General features: G+C 48.6%; 2 protein-coding genes across 5 annotated transcripts in view; both read left to right on the top strand.

Moving 5' to 3' along the window:
• LOC138268224 (pneumococcal serine-rich repeat protein-like) overlaps positions 1-22456 on the top strand; it is a 179716-nt gene that overhangs the window by 59463 nt on the left and 97797 nt on the right. The gene's annotated exons all lie outside the window — the stretch shown is intronic.
• The window catches only part of LOC138267982 (pneumococcal serine-rich repeat protein-like), a 30050-nt gene that overhangs the window by 7424 nt on the left and 170 nt on the right, over positions 1-22456 (top strand). The window contains exon 3 of the mRNA XM_069217286.1: positions 87-22352. Within this exon, the coding sequence (XP_069073387.1) occupies positions 87-22352 (22266 nt within the window). The remainder of the gene's footprint in view (positions 1-86; positions 22353-22456) is intronic.

The raw sequence follows: 22456 nt of genomic DNA on the forward strand, positions 1-22456 counted from the left end.
TATAACTGGTGCAGGAACCACCAGAGGAAGTGTAGCATCTGTTACATCAGCTGAGACCACCATAAACATTGTATTACCTACCACAGAACAAGAGGTCACAAGAAGCACTGTAACGCCTATTACAGATACAAAGGGCACCAAAAGCACTTCATCACCTACTGCAGTAGCAGAAACCACACCAAATAGAGGTGAGACTACCACAATCACTTCCCCTCCTATCATTGGTGCAGAAACCAGCAGGAGAAGTGACGCACTTTCCACAGCAGCCACAGCCACAACAAGCACTTCAGCACCTACCACAGAACAAGAGGCCACTAAAAGCTCTGTAGCACCTACAACAGGAGCAGAAACCACCATGACAGGAGCAGAGAAAACCTCTGTTACTGAAGCAGAAGCCGCCACCAGAGCCGGTGCTGCTCCTACCACAGCACCCAAGACCACTCCAAGTACTTCAGCACAAGAGGTCTCAAGAAGCACTGTAGCATCTATTACAGGTACAAAGGCCACTGAAGGTCAGACATCGCTCACTACAGTAGCAGAAACCAACAGAACTGGAGTGGAGACTACCACAAGCACAACCACTCCTATCATTGGTGCACAAACCAGCTGGGACAGTGAGGCACTTTCCACAGCAACCATGACCACTACAAGCACTTCACCACCTGCCACAGAAGAGGAGGCCACTAAAAGCTCTGTAGCACCTAGTACAGGAGCAGAAACAACCATAATTGGAGCAGACACAACCATTACCACTCCTATTCCTGTCCCGGAAACTACTAGGAGTAGCTCTGCACTTACCACAGCAGCCAAGATCACTTCAGGGCCTACCACAGCAGCAGAGGCCACAGGAAGCACTGTAACAACTATTACAGGCATGGTGGCCAGAAAAAGCCCTGCATCACTGACTACAGGAGTTGAAACCACAACTGTCACAGCGGAGACCACCAAGACCACTGCCGCTCCTATTAGTGTTTCAGAAACCACTGAAGGTAGTGCAGCACCTATCACTGTAGCTGAGACCACTGCAACCACCACAACACCTATCCCATCATTACAGGCCACCAGAAGCTCTGCAGCACCTCTTACAGAAATAATAGCCGCCAAAAGCACTGCAGAACTTACACATACCACAGCACCAAGGGCCACTGAAAGCACTGCTGCTCCCATAATTGGTGCAGAAACCCCTGGAGACAGCATAGCATCTGTCATATCAGCTAAGACCACCACAAGCACTTTATTACCTACCAAAGCACAGGAGGTCACAAGAAGCACTCTAGCGCCTATTACAAGTACAAAGGCTACTGAAAGTGCTGCATCACCCACTACAGTAACAGAAACCAGCAGAAGTGGAGCAGAGACCACCACAAGCACAACCACTCCTATCATTGGTGCAGAAACCACCAGGGGCAGTGAGGCACTTTCCACTGCAACCACAACCACTACAAGCACTTCAGCACCTACCACAGAACATGAGAACACTAAAAGCTCTGTAGCAACTACTCCAGGAGCAGAAGAAACCATAACTGGAGCGGAGACAACCTCTGAAACTCCTATTAGTGGAGCAGAAACCACCAGAGCCAGTCCTGCACCTACTACAGCAGAAGAGGCCACAAGAAGCACATCGGCAGCTATTACAGAATTAGTGGCCACCATAAGCACTGTACTACTCACACGTAATACAAAACTAGAGGCGTCCCAAAGCTCTGCTGCTCCTATAAATGGTGCAGGAACCACCAGAGGCAGTGTAGCATCTGTCACATCAGCTGAGACCACCACAAACATTTTATTACCTACCACAGCACAAGAGGTCATAAGAAGTACTGTACCACCTATTACAGATACAAAGCCCACCAAAAGCACTGCATCACCCACTTCAGGAGCAGAAGCCACACCAAGTGGAGCTGAGACTACCACAATCACTGCCCCTCCTATAATTGTTGCAGAAACCAGCAGAGGAAACGCAACACATATCACAGCAGCCAGGACTGCTACAAGCACTTCATTACCTACCACAGAACTAGAGGCCACTAAAAGCTCTGTAGCACCTACTAAGGTAGCAGAAACCACCATAACTGGAGCAGAGACAACTACTGACACTTCTATTCCGGGAGTGGAAACCACCAGAACCAGTTCTGTACCTACCACAGGAGCCAAGACCACTTCAAGCACTTCAGCACTTACCACAGTAGCAGGGGCCACAAGAAGCACTGCATCAGCTATTACAGAATTACTGGCTACTAAAAGCATTGTAGAACTTACAGACACCACAGCACTAGAGGCATCCCTAAGCACTGCTACTTCTATAGCTGGTGCAGAAACCACCAGACGCAGTGTAACATTTGTCTCCTCGGCAGAGGCCACCACAAGCATTATTTTACCTACCACAGCACAAGAGGTCACAAGAAGCACTGTAGCACTTATCACAGGTACAAAGACCACCAAAAGCACTGCATCACCCACTACAATTGCAGAAACCACACCAAGTGGAGTGGAGACCACCACAATCACTGCTACTCCTATCATTGGTTCAGAAACCAGTAAGGGCAGTGCAGCACTTAACACAGCAACCACGGCCGCTATAAGCACTTCAGCACATACCACAGAACTAGAGGCCACTATAAGCTCTGCAGCACCTACTACAGGAGCAGAAACCAGTATAATTGGAGTGGAGACAACTCCTGTCCCTTCTATTCCTGGAGAGGACTCCACCACCATCATTTCTGCACCTACCACAGCAGCCAAGATGACTTCAATCAGTTCAAGAACTACCACAGCAGCAGAAGCCACAAGAAGCGCTGCAGCAGCTGCTACAGGAATGGTGGACGCCAGAAGCCCTGTAGCACTTACTACAGGAGCTGAAACCACAACAATCATAACGGAGACTACCAAGAGCATTGCTGCTTCTATTAGTGCTTCAGAAACCACTAAAGGTAGTGCAGGACCTATCACTGTAGCTGAGACCACTGCAAACACCTCAGCACCTTTCACAGCATTAATGCCCACAGGAAGCCTCACATCACCTATTACAGAAATAGTAGCCACCAAAAGCACTGCAGAACTTACACCTACCACATCATTGGAGGCTGTCAAAAGCACTGCTGCCCCTATAACTGATGCAGAAAGCACTAGAGGCAGTGTAGCATCTGTCACATCAACTGAGATCACCACAAGCACTTTATTACCTACCACAGAACAAGTAGTCTCAAGAAGCACTGTAGCATCTATTACAGATAAAAGGGCCACTGAATGTTCTGCATCACCCACTACACTAGCAGAAACCACCACAACTGTAGTGGAGACCACCACAAGCATGACCACTCCTATCATTGGTGCACAAACCAGCAGGGACAGTGAGGCACTTTCCACAGCAACCATGACCACTACAAGCACTTCACCACCTGCCACAGAAGAGGAGGCCACTAAAAGCTCTGTAGCACCTAGTACAGGAGCAGAAACAACCATAATTGGAGCAGACACAACCATTACCACTCCTATTCCTGTCCCGGAAACTACTAGGAGTAGCTCTGCACTTACCACAGCAGCCAAGATCACTTCAGGGCCTACCACAGCAGCAGAGGCCACAGGAAGCACTGTAACAACTATTACAGGCATGGTGGCCAGAAAAAGCCCTGCATCACTGACTACAGGAGTTGAAACCACAACTGTCACAGCGGAGACCACCAAGACCACTGCCGCTCCTATTAGTGTTTCAGAAACCACTGAAGGTAGTGCAGCACCTATCACTGTAGCTGAGACCACTGCAACCACCACAACACCTATCCCATCATTACAGGCCACCAGAAGCTCTGCAGCACCTCTTACAGAAATAATAGCCGCCAAAAGCACTGCAGAACTTACACATACCACAGCACCAAGGGCCACTGAAAGCACTGCTGCTCCCATAATTGGTGCAGAAACCCCTGGAGACAGCATAGCATCTGTCATATCAGCTAAGACCACCACAAGCACTTTATTACCTACCAAAGCACAGGAGGTCACAAGAAGCACTCTAGCGCCTATTACAAGTACAAAGGCTACTGAAAGTGCTGCATCACCCACTACAGTAACAGAAACCAGCAGAAGTGGAGCAGAGACCACCACAAGCACAACCACTCCTATCATTGGTGCAGAAACCACCAGGGGCAGTGAGGCACTTTCCACTGCAACCACAACCACTACAAGCACTTCAGCACCTACCACAGAACATGAGAACACTAAAAGCTCTGTAGCAACTACTCCAGGAGCAGAAGAAACCATAACTGGAGCGGAGACAACCTCTGAAACTCCTATTAGTGGAGCAGAAACCACCAGAGCCAGTCCTGCACCTACTACAGCAGAAGAGGCCACAAGAAGCACATCGGCAGCTATTACAGAATTAGTGGCCACCATAAGCACTGTACTACTCACACGTAATACAAAACTAGAGGCGTCCCAAAGCTCTGCTGCTCCTATAAATGGTGCAGGAACCACCAGAGGCAGTGTAGCATCTGTCACATCAGCTGAGACCACCACAAACATTTTATTACCTACCACAGCACAAGAGGTCATAAGAAGTACTGTACCACCTATTACAGATACAAAGCCCACCAAAAGCACTGCATCACCCACTTCAGGAGCAGAAGCCACACCAAGTGGAGCTGAGACTACCACAATCACTGCCCCTCCTATAATTGTTGCAGAAACCAGCAGAGGAAGCGCAACACATATCACAGCAGCCAGGACTGCTACAAGCACTTCATTACCTACCACAGAACTAGAGGCCACTAAAAGCTCTGTAGCACCTACTAAGGTAGCAGAAACCACCATAACTGGAGCAGAGACAACTACTGACACTTCTATTCCGGGAGTGGAAACCACCAGAACCAGTTCTGTACCTACCACAGGAGCCAAGACCACTTCAAGCACTTCAGCACTTACCACAGTAGCAGGGGCCACAAGAAGCACTGCATCAGCTATTACAGAATTACTGGCTACTAAAAGCATTGTAGAACTTACAGACACCACAGCACTAGAGGCATCCCTAAGCACTGCTACTTCTATAGCTGGTGCAGAAACCACCAGACGCAGTGTAACATTTGTCTCCTCGGCAGAGGCCACCACAAGCATTATTTTACCTACCACAGCACAAGAGGTCACAAGAAGCACTGTAGCACTTATCACAGGTACAAAGACCACCAAAAGCACTGCATCACCCACTACAATTGCAGAAACCACACCAAGTGGAGTGGAGACCACCACAATCACTGCTACTCCTATCATTGGTTCAGAAACCAGTAAGGGCAGTGCAGCACTTAACACAGCAACCACGGCCGCTATAAGCACTTCAGCACATACCACAGAACTAGAGGCCACTATAAGCTCTGCAGCACCTACTACAGGAGCAGAAACCAGTATAATTGGAGTGGAGACAACTCCTGTCCCTTCTATTCCTGGAGAGGACTCCACCACCATCCTTTCTGCACCTACCACAGCAGCCAAGATGACTTCAATCAGTTCAAGAACTACCACAGCAGCAGAAGCCACAAGAAGCGCTGCAGCAGCTGCTACAGGAATGGTGGACGCCAGAAGCCCTGTAGCACTTACTACAGGAGCTGAAACCACAACAATCATAACGGAGACTACCAAGAGCATTGCTGCTTCTATTAGTGCTTCAGAAACCACTAAAGGTAGTGCAGGACCTATCACTGTAGCTGAGACCACTGCAAACACCTCAGCACCTTTCACAGCATTAATGCCCACAGGAAGCCTCACATCACCTATTACAGAAATAGTAGCCACCAAAAGCACTGCAGAACTTACACCTACCACATCATTGGAGGCTGTCAAAAGCACTGCTGCCCCTATAACTGATGCAGAAAGCACTAGAGGCAGTGTAGCATCTGTCACATCAACTGAGATCACCACAAGCACTTTATTACCTACCACAGAACAAGTAGTCTCAAGAAGCACTGTAGCATCTATTACAGATAAAAGGGCCACTGAATGTTCTGCATCACCCACTACACTAGCAGAAACCACCACAACTGTAGTGGAGACCACCACAAGCATGACCACTCCTATCATTGGTGCACAAACCAGCAGGGACAGTGAGGCACTTTCCACAGCAACCACTACAAGCACTTCACCACCTGCCACAGAAAAGAAGGCCACTAAAAGCTCTGTAGCACCTAGTACAGGAGCAAAAACAACCATAATTGGAGCAGACACAACCATTGCCACTCCTATTCCTGTACCGGAAACTACTAGGAGTAGCTCTGCACTTACCACAGCAGCCAAGATCACTTCAATCACTTCAGGGCCTACCACAGTAGCAGAGGCCACAGGAAGCACTGTAACAACTATTACAGGGATGATGGCCAGCAAAAGCCCTGCATCACTGACTACAGGAGTTGAAACCACAACTGTCACAGCAGAGACCACCAAGACCACTGCTGCTCCTATTAGTGTTTCAGAAACCACCCAGGGTGGTGCAGCACCTACCACTGTAGCTGAGACCACTGCAACCACCACAACACCTATCCCATCATTAGAAGCTACCAGAAGCTCTGCAGCACCTCTTACAGAAATAGTAGCCACCAAAAGCACTGCAGAACTTACACATACCACAGCACCAAGGGCCACTAAAAGCACTGCTGCTCCCATAATTGGTGCAGAATCCCCTGGAGACAGCATAGCATCTGTCACATCAGCTAAGACCACCACAAGCACTTTATTACCTACCAAAGCACAGGAGGTCACAAGAAGCACTCTAGCGCCTATTACAAGTACAAAGGCTACTGAAAGTGCTGCATCACCCACTACAGTAACAGAAACCACCACAAGTGGAGCAGAGACCACCACAAGCACAACCACTCCTATCATTGGTGCAGAAACCACCAGGGGCAGTGAGGCACTTTCCACTGCAACCACAACCACTACAAGCACTTCAGCACCTACCACAGAACATGAGAACACTAAAAGCTCTGTAGCACCTACTACAGGAGCAGAAGAAACCATAACTGGAGCGGAGACAACCTCTGAAATTCCTATTAGTGGAGCAGAAACCACCAGAGCCAGTCCTGCACCTACTACAGCAGCAGAGGACACAAGAAACACATCAGCAGCTATTACAGAATTAGTGACCACCATAACCACTGTACTACTTACACATACTACAAAACTAGAGGCATCCCAAAGCTCTGCTGCTCCTATAACTGGTGCAGGAACCACCAGAGGCAGTGTAGCATCTGTCACATCAGCTGAGACCACCACAAACATATTATTACCTACCTCACCACAAGAGGTCATAAGAAGTACTGTACCACCTATTATAGATACAAAGGCCACCAAAAGTACTGAATCACCCACTTCAGGAGCAGAGGCCACACCAAGTGGAGCTGAGACGACCACAATCACTGCCCCTCCTATCATTGTTGCAGAAACCAGCAGAGGCAGTGCAGCACTTATCACAGCAGCCAGGACTGCTACAAGCACTTCATTACCTACCACAGAACTAGAGGCCACTAAAAACTCTGTACCACCTACTGCGGTAGCAGAAACCACCATAACTGGAGCAGAGACAACTACTGACACTTCTATTCCTGGCGTGGAAACCACCAGAACCAGTTCTGTACCTACCACAGGAGCCAAGACCACTTCAAGCACTTCAGCACTTACCACAGTAGCAGGGGCCACAAGAAGCACTGCATCAGTGATTACAGAATTAGTGGCTACCAAAAGCATTGTAGAACTTACAGATACCACAGCACTAGAGGCATCCCTAAGCACTGCTACTTCTATAGCTGGTGCAGAAACCACCAGAGGCAGTGTAACATTTGTCTCATCGGCAGAGGCCATCACAAGCATTATTTTACCTACCACAGCACAAGAGGTCACAAGAAGCACTGTAGCACTTATCACAGGTACAAAGACCACCAAAAGCACTGCATCACCCACTACAATTGCAGAAACCACACCAAGTGGAGTGGAGACCACCACAATCACTGCTACTCCTATCATTGGTTCAGAAACCAGTAAGGGCAGTGCAGCACTTAACACAGCAAACACGGTCGCTATAAGCACTTCAGCAACTACCACAGAACTAGAGGCCACTAGAAGCTCTGCAGCACCTACTACAGGAGCAGAAACCAGTATAATTGGAGTGGAGACAACTCCTGTCACTTCTATTTCTGGAGAGCACTCCACCACCATCCGTTCTGCACCTACCACAGCAGCGAAGACCACTTCAATCAGTTCAGGAACTACCACAGCAGCAGAAGCCACAAGAAGCGCTGCAGCAGCTGTTACAGGACTGGTGGACGCCAAGAGCCCTGTAGCACTTACTACAGGAGCTGAAACCACAACAATCACAGCGGAGACTACCAAGAACATTGCTGCTTCTATTAGTGCTTCAGAAACCACTAAAGGTAGTGCAGGGCCTATCACTGTAGCTGAGACCACTGCAAACACCTCAGCACCTTTCACAGCATTAACGCCCACAGGAAGCCTCACATCACCTATTACAGAAATAGTAGCCACCAAAAGTACTGCAGAACTTACACCTACCACATCACTGGAGGCCGTCAAAAGCACTGCTGCCCCTATAACTGATGCAGAAGGCACCAGAGGTAGTGTAGCATCTGTCACATCAACTGAGATCACCACAAGCACTTTATTACCTACCACAGAACAAGCAGTCTCAAGAAGCACTGTAGCATCTATTACAGATACAAAGGCCACTGAAAGTCCTGCATCACCCACTACACTAGCAGAAACCACCACAAATGTAGTGGAGACCACCACAAGCATGAACACTCCTATCATTGGTGCACAAACCAGAAGGGACAGTGAGGCACTTTCCACAGCAACCACTACAAGTTCTTCACCACCTGCCACAGAAGAGGAAGCCACTGAAAGCTCTGTAGCACCTAGTACAGCAGCAAAAACAACCATAATTGGAGCAGACACAACGATTACCACTCCTATTCCTGTACCGGAAACTACTAGGAGTAGCTCTGCACTTACCACAGCAGCCAAGATCACTTCAATCACTTCAGGGCCTACCACAGCAGCAGAGGCCACAGGAAGCACTGTAACAACTATTACAGGCATGGTGGCCAGCCAAAACCCTGCATCACTGACAACAGGAGTTGAAACCACAACTGCCACAGCGGAGACCACCATGACCACTGCTGCTCCTATTAGTGTTTCAGAAACTACTGAGGGTAGTGCAGCACCTACCACTGTAGCTGAGACCACTGCAACCACCACAATACCTATCCCATCATTACAGGCCACCAGAAGCTCTGCAGCACCTCTTACAGAAATAGTAGCCACCAAAAGCACTGCAGAACTTACACATACCACAGCACTAAGGGCCACTGAAAGCACTGCTGCTCCCATAATTGGTGCAGAAACCCCTGGAGACAGCATAGCATCTTTCACATCAGCTAAGACCACCACAAGCACTTTATTACCTACCAAAGCACAAGAGGTCACAAGAAGCAAGGCCACTGAAAGTGCTGCATCACCCACTACAGTAACAGAAACCACCACGAGTGGAGCAGAGACCACCACAAGCACAACCACTCCTATCATTGGTGCAGAAACCACCAGGGGCAGTGAGGCACTTTCCACTGCAACCACAACCACTGCCAGCACTTCAGCACCTACCACAGAACATGAGAACACTAAAACCTCTGTAGCACCTACTACAGGAGCAGAAACCATAACTGGAGCGGAGACAACCTCTGAAACTCCTATTAGTGGAGCAGAAACCACCAGAGCCAGTCCTGCTTCTACTACAGCAGCAGAGGCCACAAGAAGCACATCAGGAGCTATTACAGAATTAGTGGCCACCATAAGCACTGTACTATTCACACGTAATAAAAAACTAGAGGCGTCCCAAAGTTCTGCTGCTCCTATAACTGGTGCAGGAACAACCAGAGGCAGTGTAGCATCTGTCACATCAGCTGAGACCACTACAAACATTTTATTACCTACCTCAGCACGAGAGGTCATAAGAAGTACTGTACCACCTATTACAGATACAAAGGCCACCAAAAGTACTGAATCACCCACTTCAGGAGCAGAGGCCACACCAAGTGGAGCTGAGATGACCACAATCACTGCCCCTCCTATCATTGTTGCAGAAACCAGCAGAGGCAGTGCAGCACTTATCACAGCAGCCAGGACTGCTACAAGCACTCCATTACCTACCACAGAACTAGAGGCCACTAAAAACTCTGTACCACCTACTGCGGTAGCAGAAACCACCATAACTGGAGCAGAGACAACTACTGACACTTCTATTCCTGGAGTGGAAACCACCAGAACCAGTTCTGTACCTACCACAGGAGCCAAGACCACTTCAAGCACTTCAGCACTTACCACAGTAGCAGGGGCCACAAGAAGCACTGCATCAGTGATTACAGAATTAGTGGCTACCAAAAGCATTGTAGAACTTACAGATACCACAGCACTAGAGGCATCCCTAAGCACTGCTACTTCTATAGCTGGTGCAGAAACCACCAGACGCAGTGTAACATTTGTCTCATCGGCAGAGGCCACCACAAGCATTATTTTACCTACCACAGCACAAGAGGTCACAAGAAGCACTGTAGCACTTATCACAGGTACAAAGACCACCAAAAGCACTGCATCACCCACTACAATTGCAGAAACCACACCAAGTGGAGTGGAGACCACCACAATCACTGCTACTCCTATCATTGGTTCAGAAACCAGTAAGGGCAGTGCAGCACTTAACACAGCAACCACGGCCGCTATAAGCACTTCAGCACCTACCACAGAACTAGAGGCCACTAGAAGCTCTGCAGCACCTACTACAGGAGCAGAAACCAGTATAATTGGAGTGGAGACAACTACTGTCACTTCTATTCCTGGAGAGCACTCCACCACCATCCGTTCTGCACCTACCACAGCAGCCAAGACCACTTCAATCAGTTCAGGAACTACCACAGCAGCAGAAGCCACAAGAAGCGCTGCAGCAGCTGTTACAGGACTGGTGGACGCCAAGAGCCCTGTAGCACTTACTACAGGAGCTGAAACCACAACAATCACAGCGGAGACTACCAAGAGCATTGCTGCTTCTATTAGTGCTTCAGAAACCACTAAAGGTAGTGCAGGGCCTATCACTGTAGCTGAGACCACTGCAAACACCTCAGCACCTTTCACAGCATTAACGCCCACAGAAAGCCTCACATCACCTATTACAGAAATAGTAGCCACCAAAAGCACTGCAGAACTTACACCTACCACATCACTGGAGGCCGTCAAAAGCACTGCTGCCCCTATAACTGATGCAGAAGGCACCAAAGGTAGTGTAGCATCTGTCACATCAACTGAGATCACCACAAGCACTTTATTACCTACCACAGAACAAGCAGTCTCAAGAAGCACTGTAGCATCTATTACAGATACAAAGGCCACTGAAAGTCCTGCATCACCCACTACACTAGCAGAAACCACCACAAATGTAGTGGAGACCACCACAAGCACGAACACTCCTATCATTGGTGCACAAACCAGAAGGGACAGTGAGGCACTTTCCACAGCAACCACTACAAGCACTTCACCACCTGCCACAGAAGAGGAGGCCACTGAGAGCTCTGTAGCACCTAGTACAGCAGCAAAAACAACCATAATTGGAGCAGACACAACGATTACCACTCCTATTCCTGTACCGGAAACTACTAGGAGTAGCTCTGCACTTACCACAGCAGCCAAGATCACTTCAATCACTTCCGGGCCTACCACAGCAGCAAAGGCCACAGGAAGCACTGTAACAACTATTACAGGCATGGTGCCCAGCCAAAACCCTGCATCACTGACAACAGGAGTTGAAACCACAACTGTCACAGCGGAGACCACCATGACCACTGCCGCTCCTATTAGTGTTTCAGAAACCACTGAGGGTAGTGCAGCACCTACCACTGTAGCTGAGACCACTGCAACCACCACAATACCTATCCCATCATTACAGGCCACCAGAAGCTCTGCAGCACCTCTTACAGAAATAGTAGCCGCCAAAAGCACTGCAGAACTTACACATACCACAGCACTAAGGGCCACTGAAAGCACTGCTGCTCCCATAATTGGTGCAGAAACCCCTGGATACAGCATAGCATCTTTCACATCAGCTAAGACCACCACAAGCACTTTATTACCTACCAAAGCACAGGATGTCACAAGAAGCACTGTAGCGCCTATTACAAGTTCAAAGGCCACTGAAAGTGCTGCATCACCAACTACAGTAACAGAAACCACCACGAGTGGAGCAGAGACCACCACAAGCACAACCACTCCTATCATTGGTGCAGAAACCACCAGGGGCAGTGAGGCACTTTCCACTGCAACCACAACCACTGCCAGCACTTCAGCACCTACCACAGAACATGAGAACACTAAAACCTCTGTAGCACCTACTACAGGAGCAGAGACCATAACTGGAGCGGAGACACCCTCTGAAACTCCTATTAGTGGAGCAGAAACCACCAGAGCCAGTCCTGCTTCTACTACAGCAGCAGAGGCCACAAGAAGCACATCAGGAGCTATTACAGAATTAGTGGCTACCATAAGCACTGTACTACTCACACGTAATACAAAACTAGAGGCGTCCCAAAGTTCTGCTGCTCCTATAACTGGTGCAAGAACCACCAGAGGCAGTGTAGCATCTGTCACATCAGCTGAGACCACTACAAACATTTTATTACCTACCTCAGCACGAGAGGTCATAAGAAGTACTGTACCACCTATTACAGACAAAAAGGCCACCAAAAGCACTGCATCACCCACTTCAGGAGCAGAAGCCACACCAAGTGGAGCTGAGACTACCACAATCACTGCCCTTCCTATCATTGTTGCAGAAACCAGCAGAGGCAGTGCAGCACTTATCACAGCAGCCAGGACTGCTACAAGCAGTTCATTACCTACCACGGAACTAGAGGCCACTAAAAGCTCTGTAGCACCTACTACGGTAGCAGAAACCACCATAACTAGAGCAGAGACAACTACGAATACCTCTATTCCTGGAGTGGAAACCACCAGAACCAGTTCTGTACCTACCACAGGAGCCAATACCACTTCTAGCACTTCAGCACTTACCACAGTAGCAGGAGCCACAAGAAGCACTGCATCAGCTATTACAGAATTAGTGGCTACCAAAAGCATTGTAGAACTTACAAATACCACAGCACTAGAGGCATCCCTAAGCACTGCTACTTTTACAGCTGGTGCAGAAACCACCAGAGGCAGTGTAACATTTGTCTCATCGGCAGAGGCCACCACAAGCATTATGTTACCTACCACAGCACAAGAGGTCACAAGAAGCACTGTAGCACTTATCACAGGTACAAAGACCATCAAAAGCACTGCATCACCCACTACAATTGCAGAAACCACACCAAGTGGAGAGGAGACCACCACAATCACTGCTACTCCTATCATTGGTGCAGAAACCAGTAGGGGCAGTGCAGCACTTAACACAGCAACCACGGCCACTATAAGCACTTCAGCACCTGCCACCAAACTAGAGGCCACTAGAAGCTCTGCAGCACCTACTACAGAGGCAGAAACCAGTATAATTGGAGTGGAGACAACTACTGTCACTTCTGTTCCTGGAGAGGACTCCACCACCTTCCGTTCTGCACCTACCACAGCAGCCAAGACCACTTCAATCAGTTCAGGAACTACCACAGCAGCAGAAGCCACAAGAAGCGCTGCAGCAACTGTTACAGGAACGATGGACGCCAAAAGCCCTGTAGCACTTACTACAGGAGCTGAAACCACAACAATCACAGCGGAGACTACCAAGACCATTGCTGCTTCTATTAGTGCTTCAGAAACCACCAAAGGTAGTGCAGGACCTATCGCTGTAGCTGAGACCACTGCAAACACCTCAGCACCTTTCACAGCATTAACGTCCACAGGAAGCCTCACATTACCTATTACAGAAATGGTGGCCACCAAAAGCACTGCAGAACTTACACCTACCACATCACTGGAGGCCGTCAAAAGCACTGCTGCCCCTATAACTGATGCAGAAGGCACCAGAGGTAGTGTAGCATCTGTCACATCAACTGAGATCACCACAAGCATTTTATTACCTACCACAGAACAAGCAGTCTCAAGAAGCACTGTAGCATCTATTACAGATACAAAGGCCACTGAAAGTCCTGCATCACCCACTACACTAGCAGAAACCACCTCAACTGTAGTGGAGACCACCACAAGCACGACCACTCCTATCATTGGTGCACAAACCAGCAAGGACAGTGAAGCACTTTCCACAGCAACCACTACAAGCACTTCAGCACCTGCTACAGAAGAGGAGCCCACTAAAAGCTCTGTAGCAACTACTACAGGAGCAGAAACAACCATAACTGGAGCAGCGACAACCATTACCACTCCTATTCCAGGAGCAGAAACCACTAGAAGCAGTTCTGCACTTACCACAGCAGCGAAGATCACTTCAATCACTTCAGGACCTACCACAGAAGTAGAGGCCACAGGAAGCACTGGAACAACTAATACAGGCATGGTGGCCAGCAAAAACCCTGCATCACTTACTACAGGAGTTGAAACTACAACTGTCACAGCGGAGACCATTAAGACCACTGTTGCTCCTATTAGTGTTTCAGAAACCACTGAGGGTACTGCAGCACCTATCACAGCAACCACAAACCCCACAGGCACTTCAGTGCCTACTACAGAGGTAGAGGTCACGAAAAGCTCTGAAGCACCTATTACAGGAGTAGAAACCACCATAACTGGAGCAGAGACATCCACTATCACTCCTATTACTGCAGTGGAAAACACCATAACCAAATTCCTACCTACCACAGCAGGCAAGACCACTGCAGACACATCAGCACCTATCACAGCATTAGAGGCCACAAAAAGCTCCACAGTACCAATTACAGAAATAGTGGCCACGAAAAGCACTGCAGAACATACACCTACTGCAGCACCAAGGAGAGGCACTGAAACCACTGTTGCTCCTATAAATGGGGCAGAAACCCCCAGAGGCAGCATAGCATCTGTCACATCAGCTCAGACCACCACAAACACGTTATTACCTATCACAGCTGAAGAGGTCACAAGAATCACTGTAGCACCTGCTACAGGAGTAGAAAAAAACTTAACTGGAGCGGAGACAACTACTGCCACTTCTATTCCTCTAGTGGAAACCACCAAAACCAGCTCTGCACCTACTACAGCATCCAAGACCACTCCAAGCACTTCAGTGCCAACCAAAGCAGCAGGGACGATAAGAAGCACTGTAGCATTTATTACAGGTACAAAGGCCACTGAAAGCCAGACATCACCCTCTACAGTAGCAGAAACCACCTCAACTGGTGCAGAGACCACCTCAAGCATAACCACTCCTATCATTGGTGCAGAAACCAGCGGGGACATTGAGTCACTTTCCACAGCAACCACAACTACTACAAGCACTTCAGCATCTACCACAGAACTAGAGACCACTAGAAGCTCTGCAGCACCTACTACAGGAGCAGAAACCAGTATAATTGGAATGGAGGCAACTACTGTCACTTCTATTCCTGGAGAGGACTCCACCACCATCCGTTCTGCACCTACCACAGCAGCCAAGACCACTTCAATCAGTTTAGGAACTACCACAGCAGCAGAAGCCACAAGAAGCGCTGCAGCAGCTGTTACAGGAATGGTGGACACCAAAAGCCCTGTAGCACTTACTACAGGAGCTGAAACCACAACAATCACAGCGGAAACTACCAAGAGCACTGCTGCTTCTATTAGTGCTTCAGAAACCACCAAAGGTAGTGCCGGACCTATCACTGTAGCTGAGACCACTGCAAACCCCTCAGCACCTTTCTCAGCATTAACGTCCACAGAAAGCCGCACATCACCTGTTACAGAAATGGTGGCCAACAAAAGCACTGCAGAACTTACACCTACCACATCACTGGAGGCCGTCAAAAGCACTGCTGCTCGTATAACTGATGCAGAAAGCACTAGAGGCAGTGTAGCATCTGTCACATTAACTGAGATCACCACAAGCACTTTATTACCTACCACAGAACAAGCAGTCTCAAGAAGCACTGTAGCATCTATTACAGATACAAAGGCCACTGAAAGTCCTGCATCACCCACTACAGTAGCAGAAACCACCACAACTGGAGCGGAGACCACCACAAGCATAACCACTCCTATCATTGGTGCAGAAACCAGCAGGGACAGTGAGGCACTTTTCACAGGAACCACAACGACTACAAGCACTTTAGCACCTGCTACAGGAGCAAAAACAACCATAACTGGAGCAGAGACAACCATTACCACTCCTATTCCAGGAGCAGAAACCACTAGAAGCAGTTCTGCACTTACCACAGCAGCCAAGATCACTTCAATCACTTCAGCACCTACCACAGCAGTAGAGGCCACAGGAAGCACTGGAACAACTAATACAGGCATGGTGGCCAACAAAAACCCTGCATCACTTACTACAGGAGTTGAAACCACAACTGTCACAGAGGAGACCACCAAGAGCACTGCCGCTCCTATTGGTGTTTCAGAAACCAACAAGGGTATTGCAGCACCTATCACTGTAGCTGAGACCACTGCAAACACCGCAACATCTATTCCATCATTAGAGGCCACAAGAAGCTCTGCAGCACCTCTTACAGAAACAGTAGCCGCCAAAAGCACTGCAGAGCTTACACCTACTGCAGCATCAAGGGCCACTGAAAGCACTGCTGCTCCCATAACTGGTGCAGAAACCCCCAGAGGCAGCATAGCATCTGTAACATCAGCTAAGACCACCACAAGCACTTTATTACCTACCAAAGCACAAGAGGTCACAAGAAGCACTGAAGTGCCTATTAGAAGTTCAAAGGCCACTGAAAGTGCTGCATCACCCACTACAGTAACAGAATCAATCACAAGTGGGGCAGAGACCACCACAAGCACGACCACTCCTATCATTCGTCCAGAAACCAGCAGGTTCAGTGAGGCACTTTCCACTGCCACCATGGCCACTACAAGCACTTCAACACCTACCACAGAACATGAGAACACTAAAAGCTCTGTAGCACCTACTACAGGAGCAGCAACAATCATAACTGGAGCAGAGACAACCTCTGAAACTCCTATTACTGGAGCAGAAACCACCAGAGCTAATCCTGCACCTACTACAGCAGCAGAGGCCACAAGAAGCACTTCAGCAGCTCGTACAGAATTAGTGACCACCATAAGCACTGTACAACTTACACGCACCACAGAACTAGAGGCGTCCCAACGCTCTGCTGCTCCTATAACTGGTGCAGGAACCACCAGAGGCAGTGTAGCATCTGTCACATCAGCTGAGACCACCGCAAACATTTTCTTACCTACCGCAGCACAAAAGGTCATAAGAAGTACTGTACCACCTATTACAGATACAAAGGCCACCAAAAGCACTGCATCACCCACTTCAGTAGCAGAAACCACACCAAGTGGAGCTGAGACTACCACAATCACTGCCCCTCCTATCATTGTTGCAGAAACCAGCAGAGGCAGTGCAGCACTTATCACAGCAGCCAGGACTGCTACAAGCACTTCATCACCTACCACAGAATTAGAGGCTGCTAAAAGCTCTGTAGCACCTACTACGGCAGCAGAAACCACCATAACTGGAGCAGAGACAACTACTGACACTTCTATTCCTGGAGTGGAAACCACCAGAACCAGTTATGTACCTACCACAGGAGCCAAGGCCACTCTAAGCACTTCAGCTTCTTCCACAGTAGCAGGGGCCACAAAAAGCACTACATCAGCTATTATAGAATTAGTGGCCACCAAAAGCATTGTAGAACTTACAGATACAACAGCACTAGAGGAGTCCCTAAGCACTGCTACTTCTATAGCTGGTGCAGAAACCACCAGAGGCAGTGTAACATTTGTCTCATTGGCAGGGGCCACCACAAACATTGTGTTATCTACCAAAGCACAAGAGGTCACAAGAAGCACTGTAGCACCTATCACAGGTACAATGACCATCAAAAGCACTGCGTCACCCACTACAGTTGCAGAAACCACACCAAGTGGAGTGGATACCACTACAATCACTGCTATTCCTATCATTGGTGCAGATACCAGTAGGGGGAGTGCAGCACTTAACACAGCAACCACGATCGCTATAAAAACTTCAGCACCTACCACAGAACTAGAGGCCATTAGAAGCTCTGCAGCACCTACTACAGGAGCAGAAACCAGCATAATTGGAGCGGAGACAACTACTGCCACTTCTGTTCCTGGAGGGGAATCCACCAGAACCAGTTCTGCACCTACCACTGCAGCCAAGACCACTTCAATCAGTACAGGAACTACCACAGCAACAGAATCCACAAGAAGCGCTGCAGCAGCTATTACAGGAGTGGTGGACACCAAAAGCCCTCTAGCGCTTACTACAGGAGCTGAAACCACAACAATCACAACGGAGAACACCAAGAGCACTGATGCTTCTATTAGTGCTTCAGAAAACACCAAGAGTAGTGCAACACCTATCACTGTAGCTGAGACCACTGCAACCACCACAACACCTTTCCCATCATTAGAGGCCACAAGAAGCTCTGCAGCACCTCTTACAGAAATAGTAGCCACCAAAAGCACTGCAGAGCTTACACCTACCACAGCACCAAGGGCCACTGAAAGCATTGCTGCTCCCATAACTGGTGGAGAGACCCCCGGAGGCAGCATAGCATCTGTAACATCAGCTAAGACCACCACAAGCACTTCATTACCTACCAAAGCACAAGAGGTCACAAGAAGCACTGTAGCGCCTATTACAAGTTCAAAGGCCATTGAAAGTGCTGCAACAGAAACCACCACAAGTGGAGCAGCGACCACCACAAACAAGACCACTCCTATCATTGGTGCAGAAACCACCAGGGGCAGTGAGGCACTTTCCACTGAAACCACAGCCACTACAAGCACTTCAGCACCTACAACAGAACATGAGAACACTAAAAGCTTTGTAGCATCTACTACAGTAGCAGAAACCACCATAACTGGAGCAGAGACAACTACTGACACTTCTATTCCTGGAGTGGAAACCACCAGAACCAGTTCTGTACCTACCACAGGAGCCAAGACCACTTCAAGCACTTCAGCACTTACCACAGCAGCAGGGGCCACAAGAAGCACTGCATCGGCTATTACAGAATTAGTGGCCACAAAAAGCATTGTAGAACTTACAGATACCACAGCACTAGTGGTGTCCCTAATCACTGCTACTTCTATAGCTGGTGCAGAAACCACCAGAGGCAGTGTAACATTAGTCTCATCGGCAGAGGCCACCACAAGCATTATGGTACCTACCTCAGCCCAAAAGGTCACAACAAGCACTGTTGCACCTAATACAGGTACAAAGACCACCAAAAGCAATTTATCACCCACTACAGGTGCAGAAACCACACCAAGTGGAGTTGAGACCACCACAATTACTGCTACTCCTATCATTGGTGCAGAAACCACTAGGGGCAGTGCAGCACTTAACACAGCAACCACAACTGCTATAAGCACTTCAGCACCTACCACAGAACTAGAGGCCACTAGAAGCTCTCCAGTACCTACTACAGGAGCAGGAACCACCATAATTGGAGCGGAGACAACTACTGCCACTTCTGTTCCTGGAGGGGAATCTACCAGGACCAGTTCTGCACCTACCATAGCAGCGAAGACCAGTTCAATCAGTTCAGGAACTTCCACAGCAGCAGAAGCCACAAGATGCACTGCAGCAGCTATTACAGGAATGGTGGCCACCAAAAGTTCTGTAGCACTTACTACAGGAGCTAAAACCACAACAATCATAGCGGAGACTATCAAGCACACTGATGCATCTATTAGTGCTTCAGAAACCACCAAGAGTAGTGCAGGACCTATCACTGTAGCTGAGACCACTGCAAACACCTCAGCACCTTTCACAGCATTAAGGGCCCCCGAAAGCCCCACATCACCTATTACAGAAATGGTGTCTAACAAAAGCACTGCAGAACTTACACCTACCACATCACTGGAGGCCGTCAAAAGCACTGCTGCTCCTATAACTGATGCAGAAAGCACTAGAGGCAGTGTAGCATCTGTCACATTAACTGAGATCACCACAAGCACTTTATTACATACCACAGAACAAGCAGTCTCAAGAAGTACTGTAGCATCTATTACAGATAAAAATGCCACTGAAAGTCCTGCATCACCCACTACAGTAGCAGAAACCACCACAACTGTAGTGGAGACCACCACAGGCACGACCACTCCTATCATTGGTGCACAAACCAGCGGGGACAGTGAGGCACTTTCCACAGCAACCACAATCACTACAATCACTTCAGTACCTGCAACAGAAGAGGGGGCCACTAAAGGCGATGTATCACCTACTACAGGAGCAAAAACAACCATAACTGGAGCAGAGACAACCAATATCACTCCTACTCCAGGAGCAGAAACCACTAGAAGCAGTTCTGCACTTACCACAGCAGCAAAGACCACTTCAGTCAGTTCAGGAACCACCACAGCAGCAGAGGCCACAGGAAGCACTGGAACAAGTCTTACAGGTATGGGGGCCACCAGAAGTCCTGCAGCACTTACTACAGGAGTTGAAACCACAACAACTACAGCAGAGATCACCAAGAGCACTGCCTCTCCTATTAGTGCTTTAGAAACCACCAAGGGCACTGTAGCACCTATCATAGTAACCACGAACCCCACAGGCACTTCAGCACCTACTACTGAGGTAGAGGTCATGAAAATCTCTAAAGCACCTACTACAGTAGTAGAAACCACCATAACTAGAGCAGAGACAACCACTACCACTCCTGCTACTGCAGCGGAAAACACCATAACCAATTCTGCACCTACCACATCAGCCAAGACCACTGCAAACACATCAGCACCTATCACAGCATTAAAGGCCACAAGAAGTCCCACAGCATCAATTACAGAAATAGTATCCACCAAAAGCACTGCAGAACATACACCTACCACAGCACCACGGGCCACTGAAGGCACTGTTGCTCCTATAAATGGGGCAGAAACCCCCAAAGGCAGCATAGCATCTGTCACATCAGCTAAGACCGCCACAAACACTTTATTACCTATCACAGCTGAAGAGGTCACAAGAAGCACTGTAGCATCTGCTATGGGAGCAGAAAAAAACCTAACTGGAGCGGAGACAACTACTGCCACTTCTATTCCTCTAGTGGAAACCACCAGAACTAGTTCTGCACTTACCACAGCATACAAGATCACTCCAAGCACTTCAGTGCCAACAACAGCGTCAGGGACCACAAAAACCACTGCAGAATATATTACAGAATTAGTGGCCATCAAAAGCACTGTAGAACTTGCACATACCACAGCACTAGAGGCCTCCCAAAGCACTGCTGCTCCTGTAACTGGTGCAGAAACCACCAGAGGCAATGTACCTTCTATCACATTAGCCAAGACAGCCACAAGCACTTTAGTACCCACCACTGCACAAAAGTTCACAAGGAGCACTGCATCACCTATTATAGGTACAGAGGCCACCAAAAGCACTGCATCACCTACTACAGTGGCAGAAACAACCGCAAGTGGAGTGAAGACCACCATACGCACTGTCACTGCTGTTACTGGTACGGAAACCACTGTGAACAGTGCAGCACCGACAACAGCAGCCAAAACCACTACCAATTCATTAGCACCTACTAAAGCACTAGAGGCCACAAAGAGCTCTGCAGCACCTACTACAGGAGCAGAAATCACCACAATTGGAGCAGAGACAACTACGAGTATGGCAGCTCCTATTTCTGTGGCTGAAACTTCCAGAGCCAGTCCTGCACCTACCTCAGCAGCCAAGACCACTCTAAGCACTTCACCGACCACAGCACTAGAGGTCACAAACAGCACTGCAGCACCTATTACAGAAGCACAAACCACCAGAAGTGGAGAGGAGACCACCACAAGCACTGCTGCTTCTATTGTTGGGGTGGAAACCACCAGAGACAGTGCAACACCTACCATTGAAGACAAGTTTACTAGAAGCACTTCAGCACATACCACAGCACCGGGGACTACAAAAAATACTTCAGTGACTACCACAGATGCACACACTACAACAAGCGCTTTAGGATCAAGCAAAGCATCAGAGACCATAAAAATCACATCTACTACAGAACAAGGGGTCACAAAAAGCACTGCTGGACATACAACAGGAGCAGAGACCACTGCAAGCTCAGCATCACCCTTCACAGCAGCACAGTTCACCACAGGCACTCCAGCACCATTCACAGCAACAGAGACAAGCACAAGCAGCACAGCACGCACGAAAGACACAAAGTCCACAAGTGCAATAGCAGGTACAATTCTCTTCTTTGAACCTGGCATTTCACTGTCACTGTTCTCCTCTGTGTGCTCTGTTACACCTCTCCCTCTCTACTTCGATTTTCCTCAGTGCTTTAAA

The sequence above is a fragment of the Pleurodeles waltl genome, chromosome 12 (assembly GCF_031143425.1).
Source record: "Pleurodeles waltl isolate 20211129_DDA chromosome 12, aPleWal1.hap1.20221129, whole genome shotgun sequence".
Lineage (NCBI taxonomy): Eukaryota > Metazoa > Chordata > Amphibia > Caudata > Salamandridae > Pleurodeles > Pleurodeles waltl.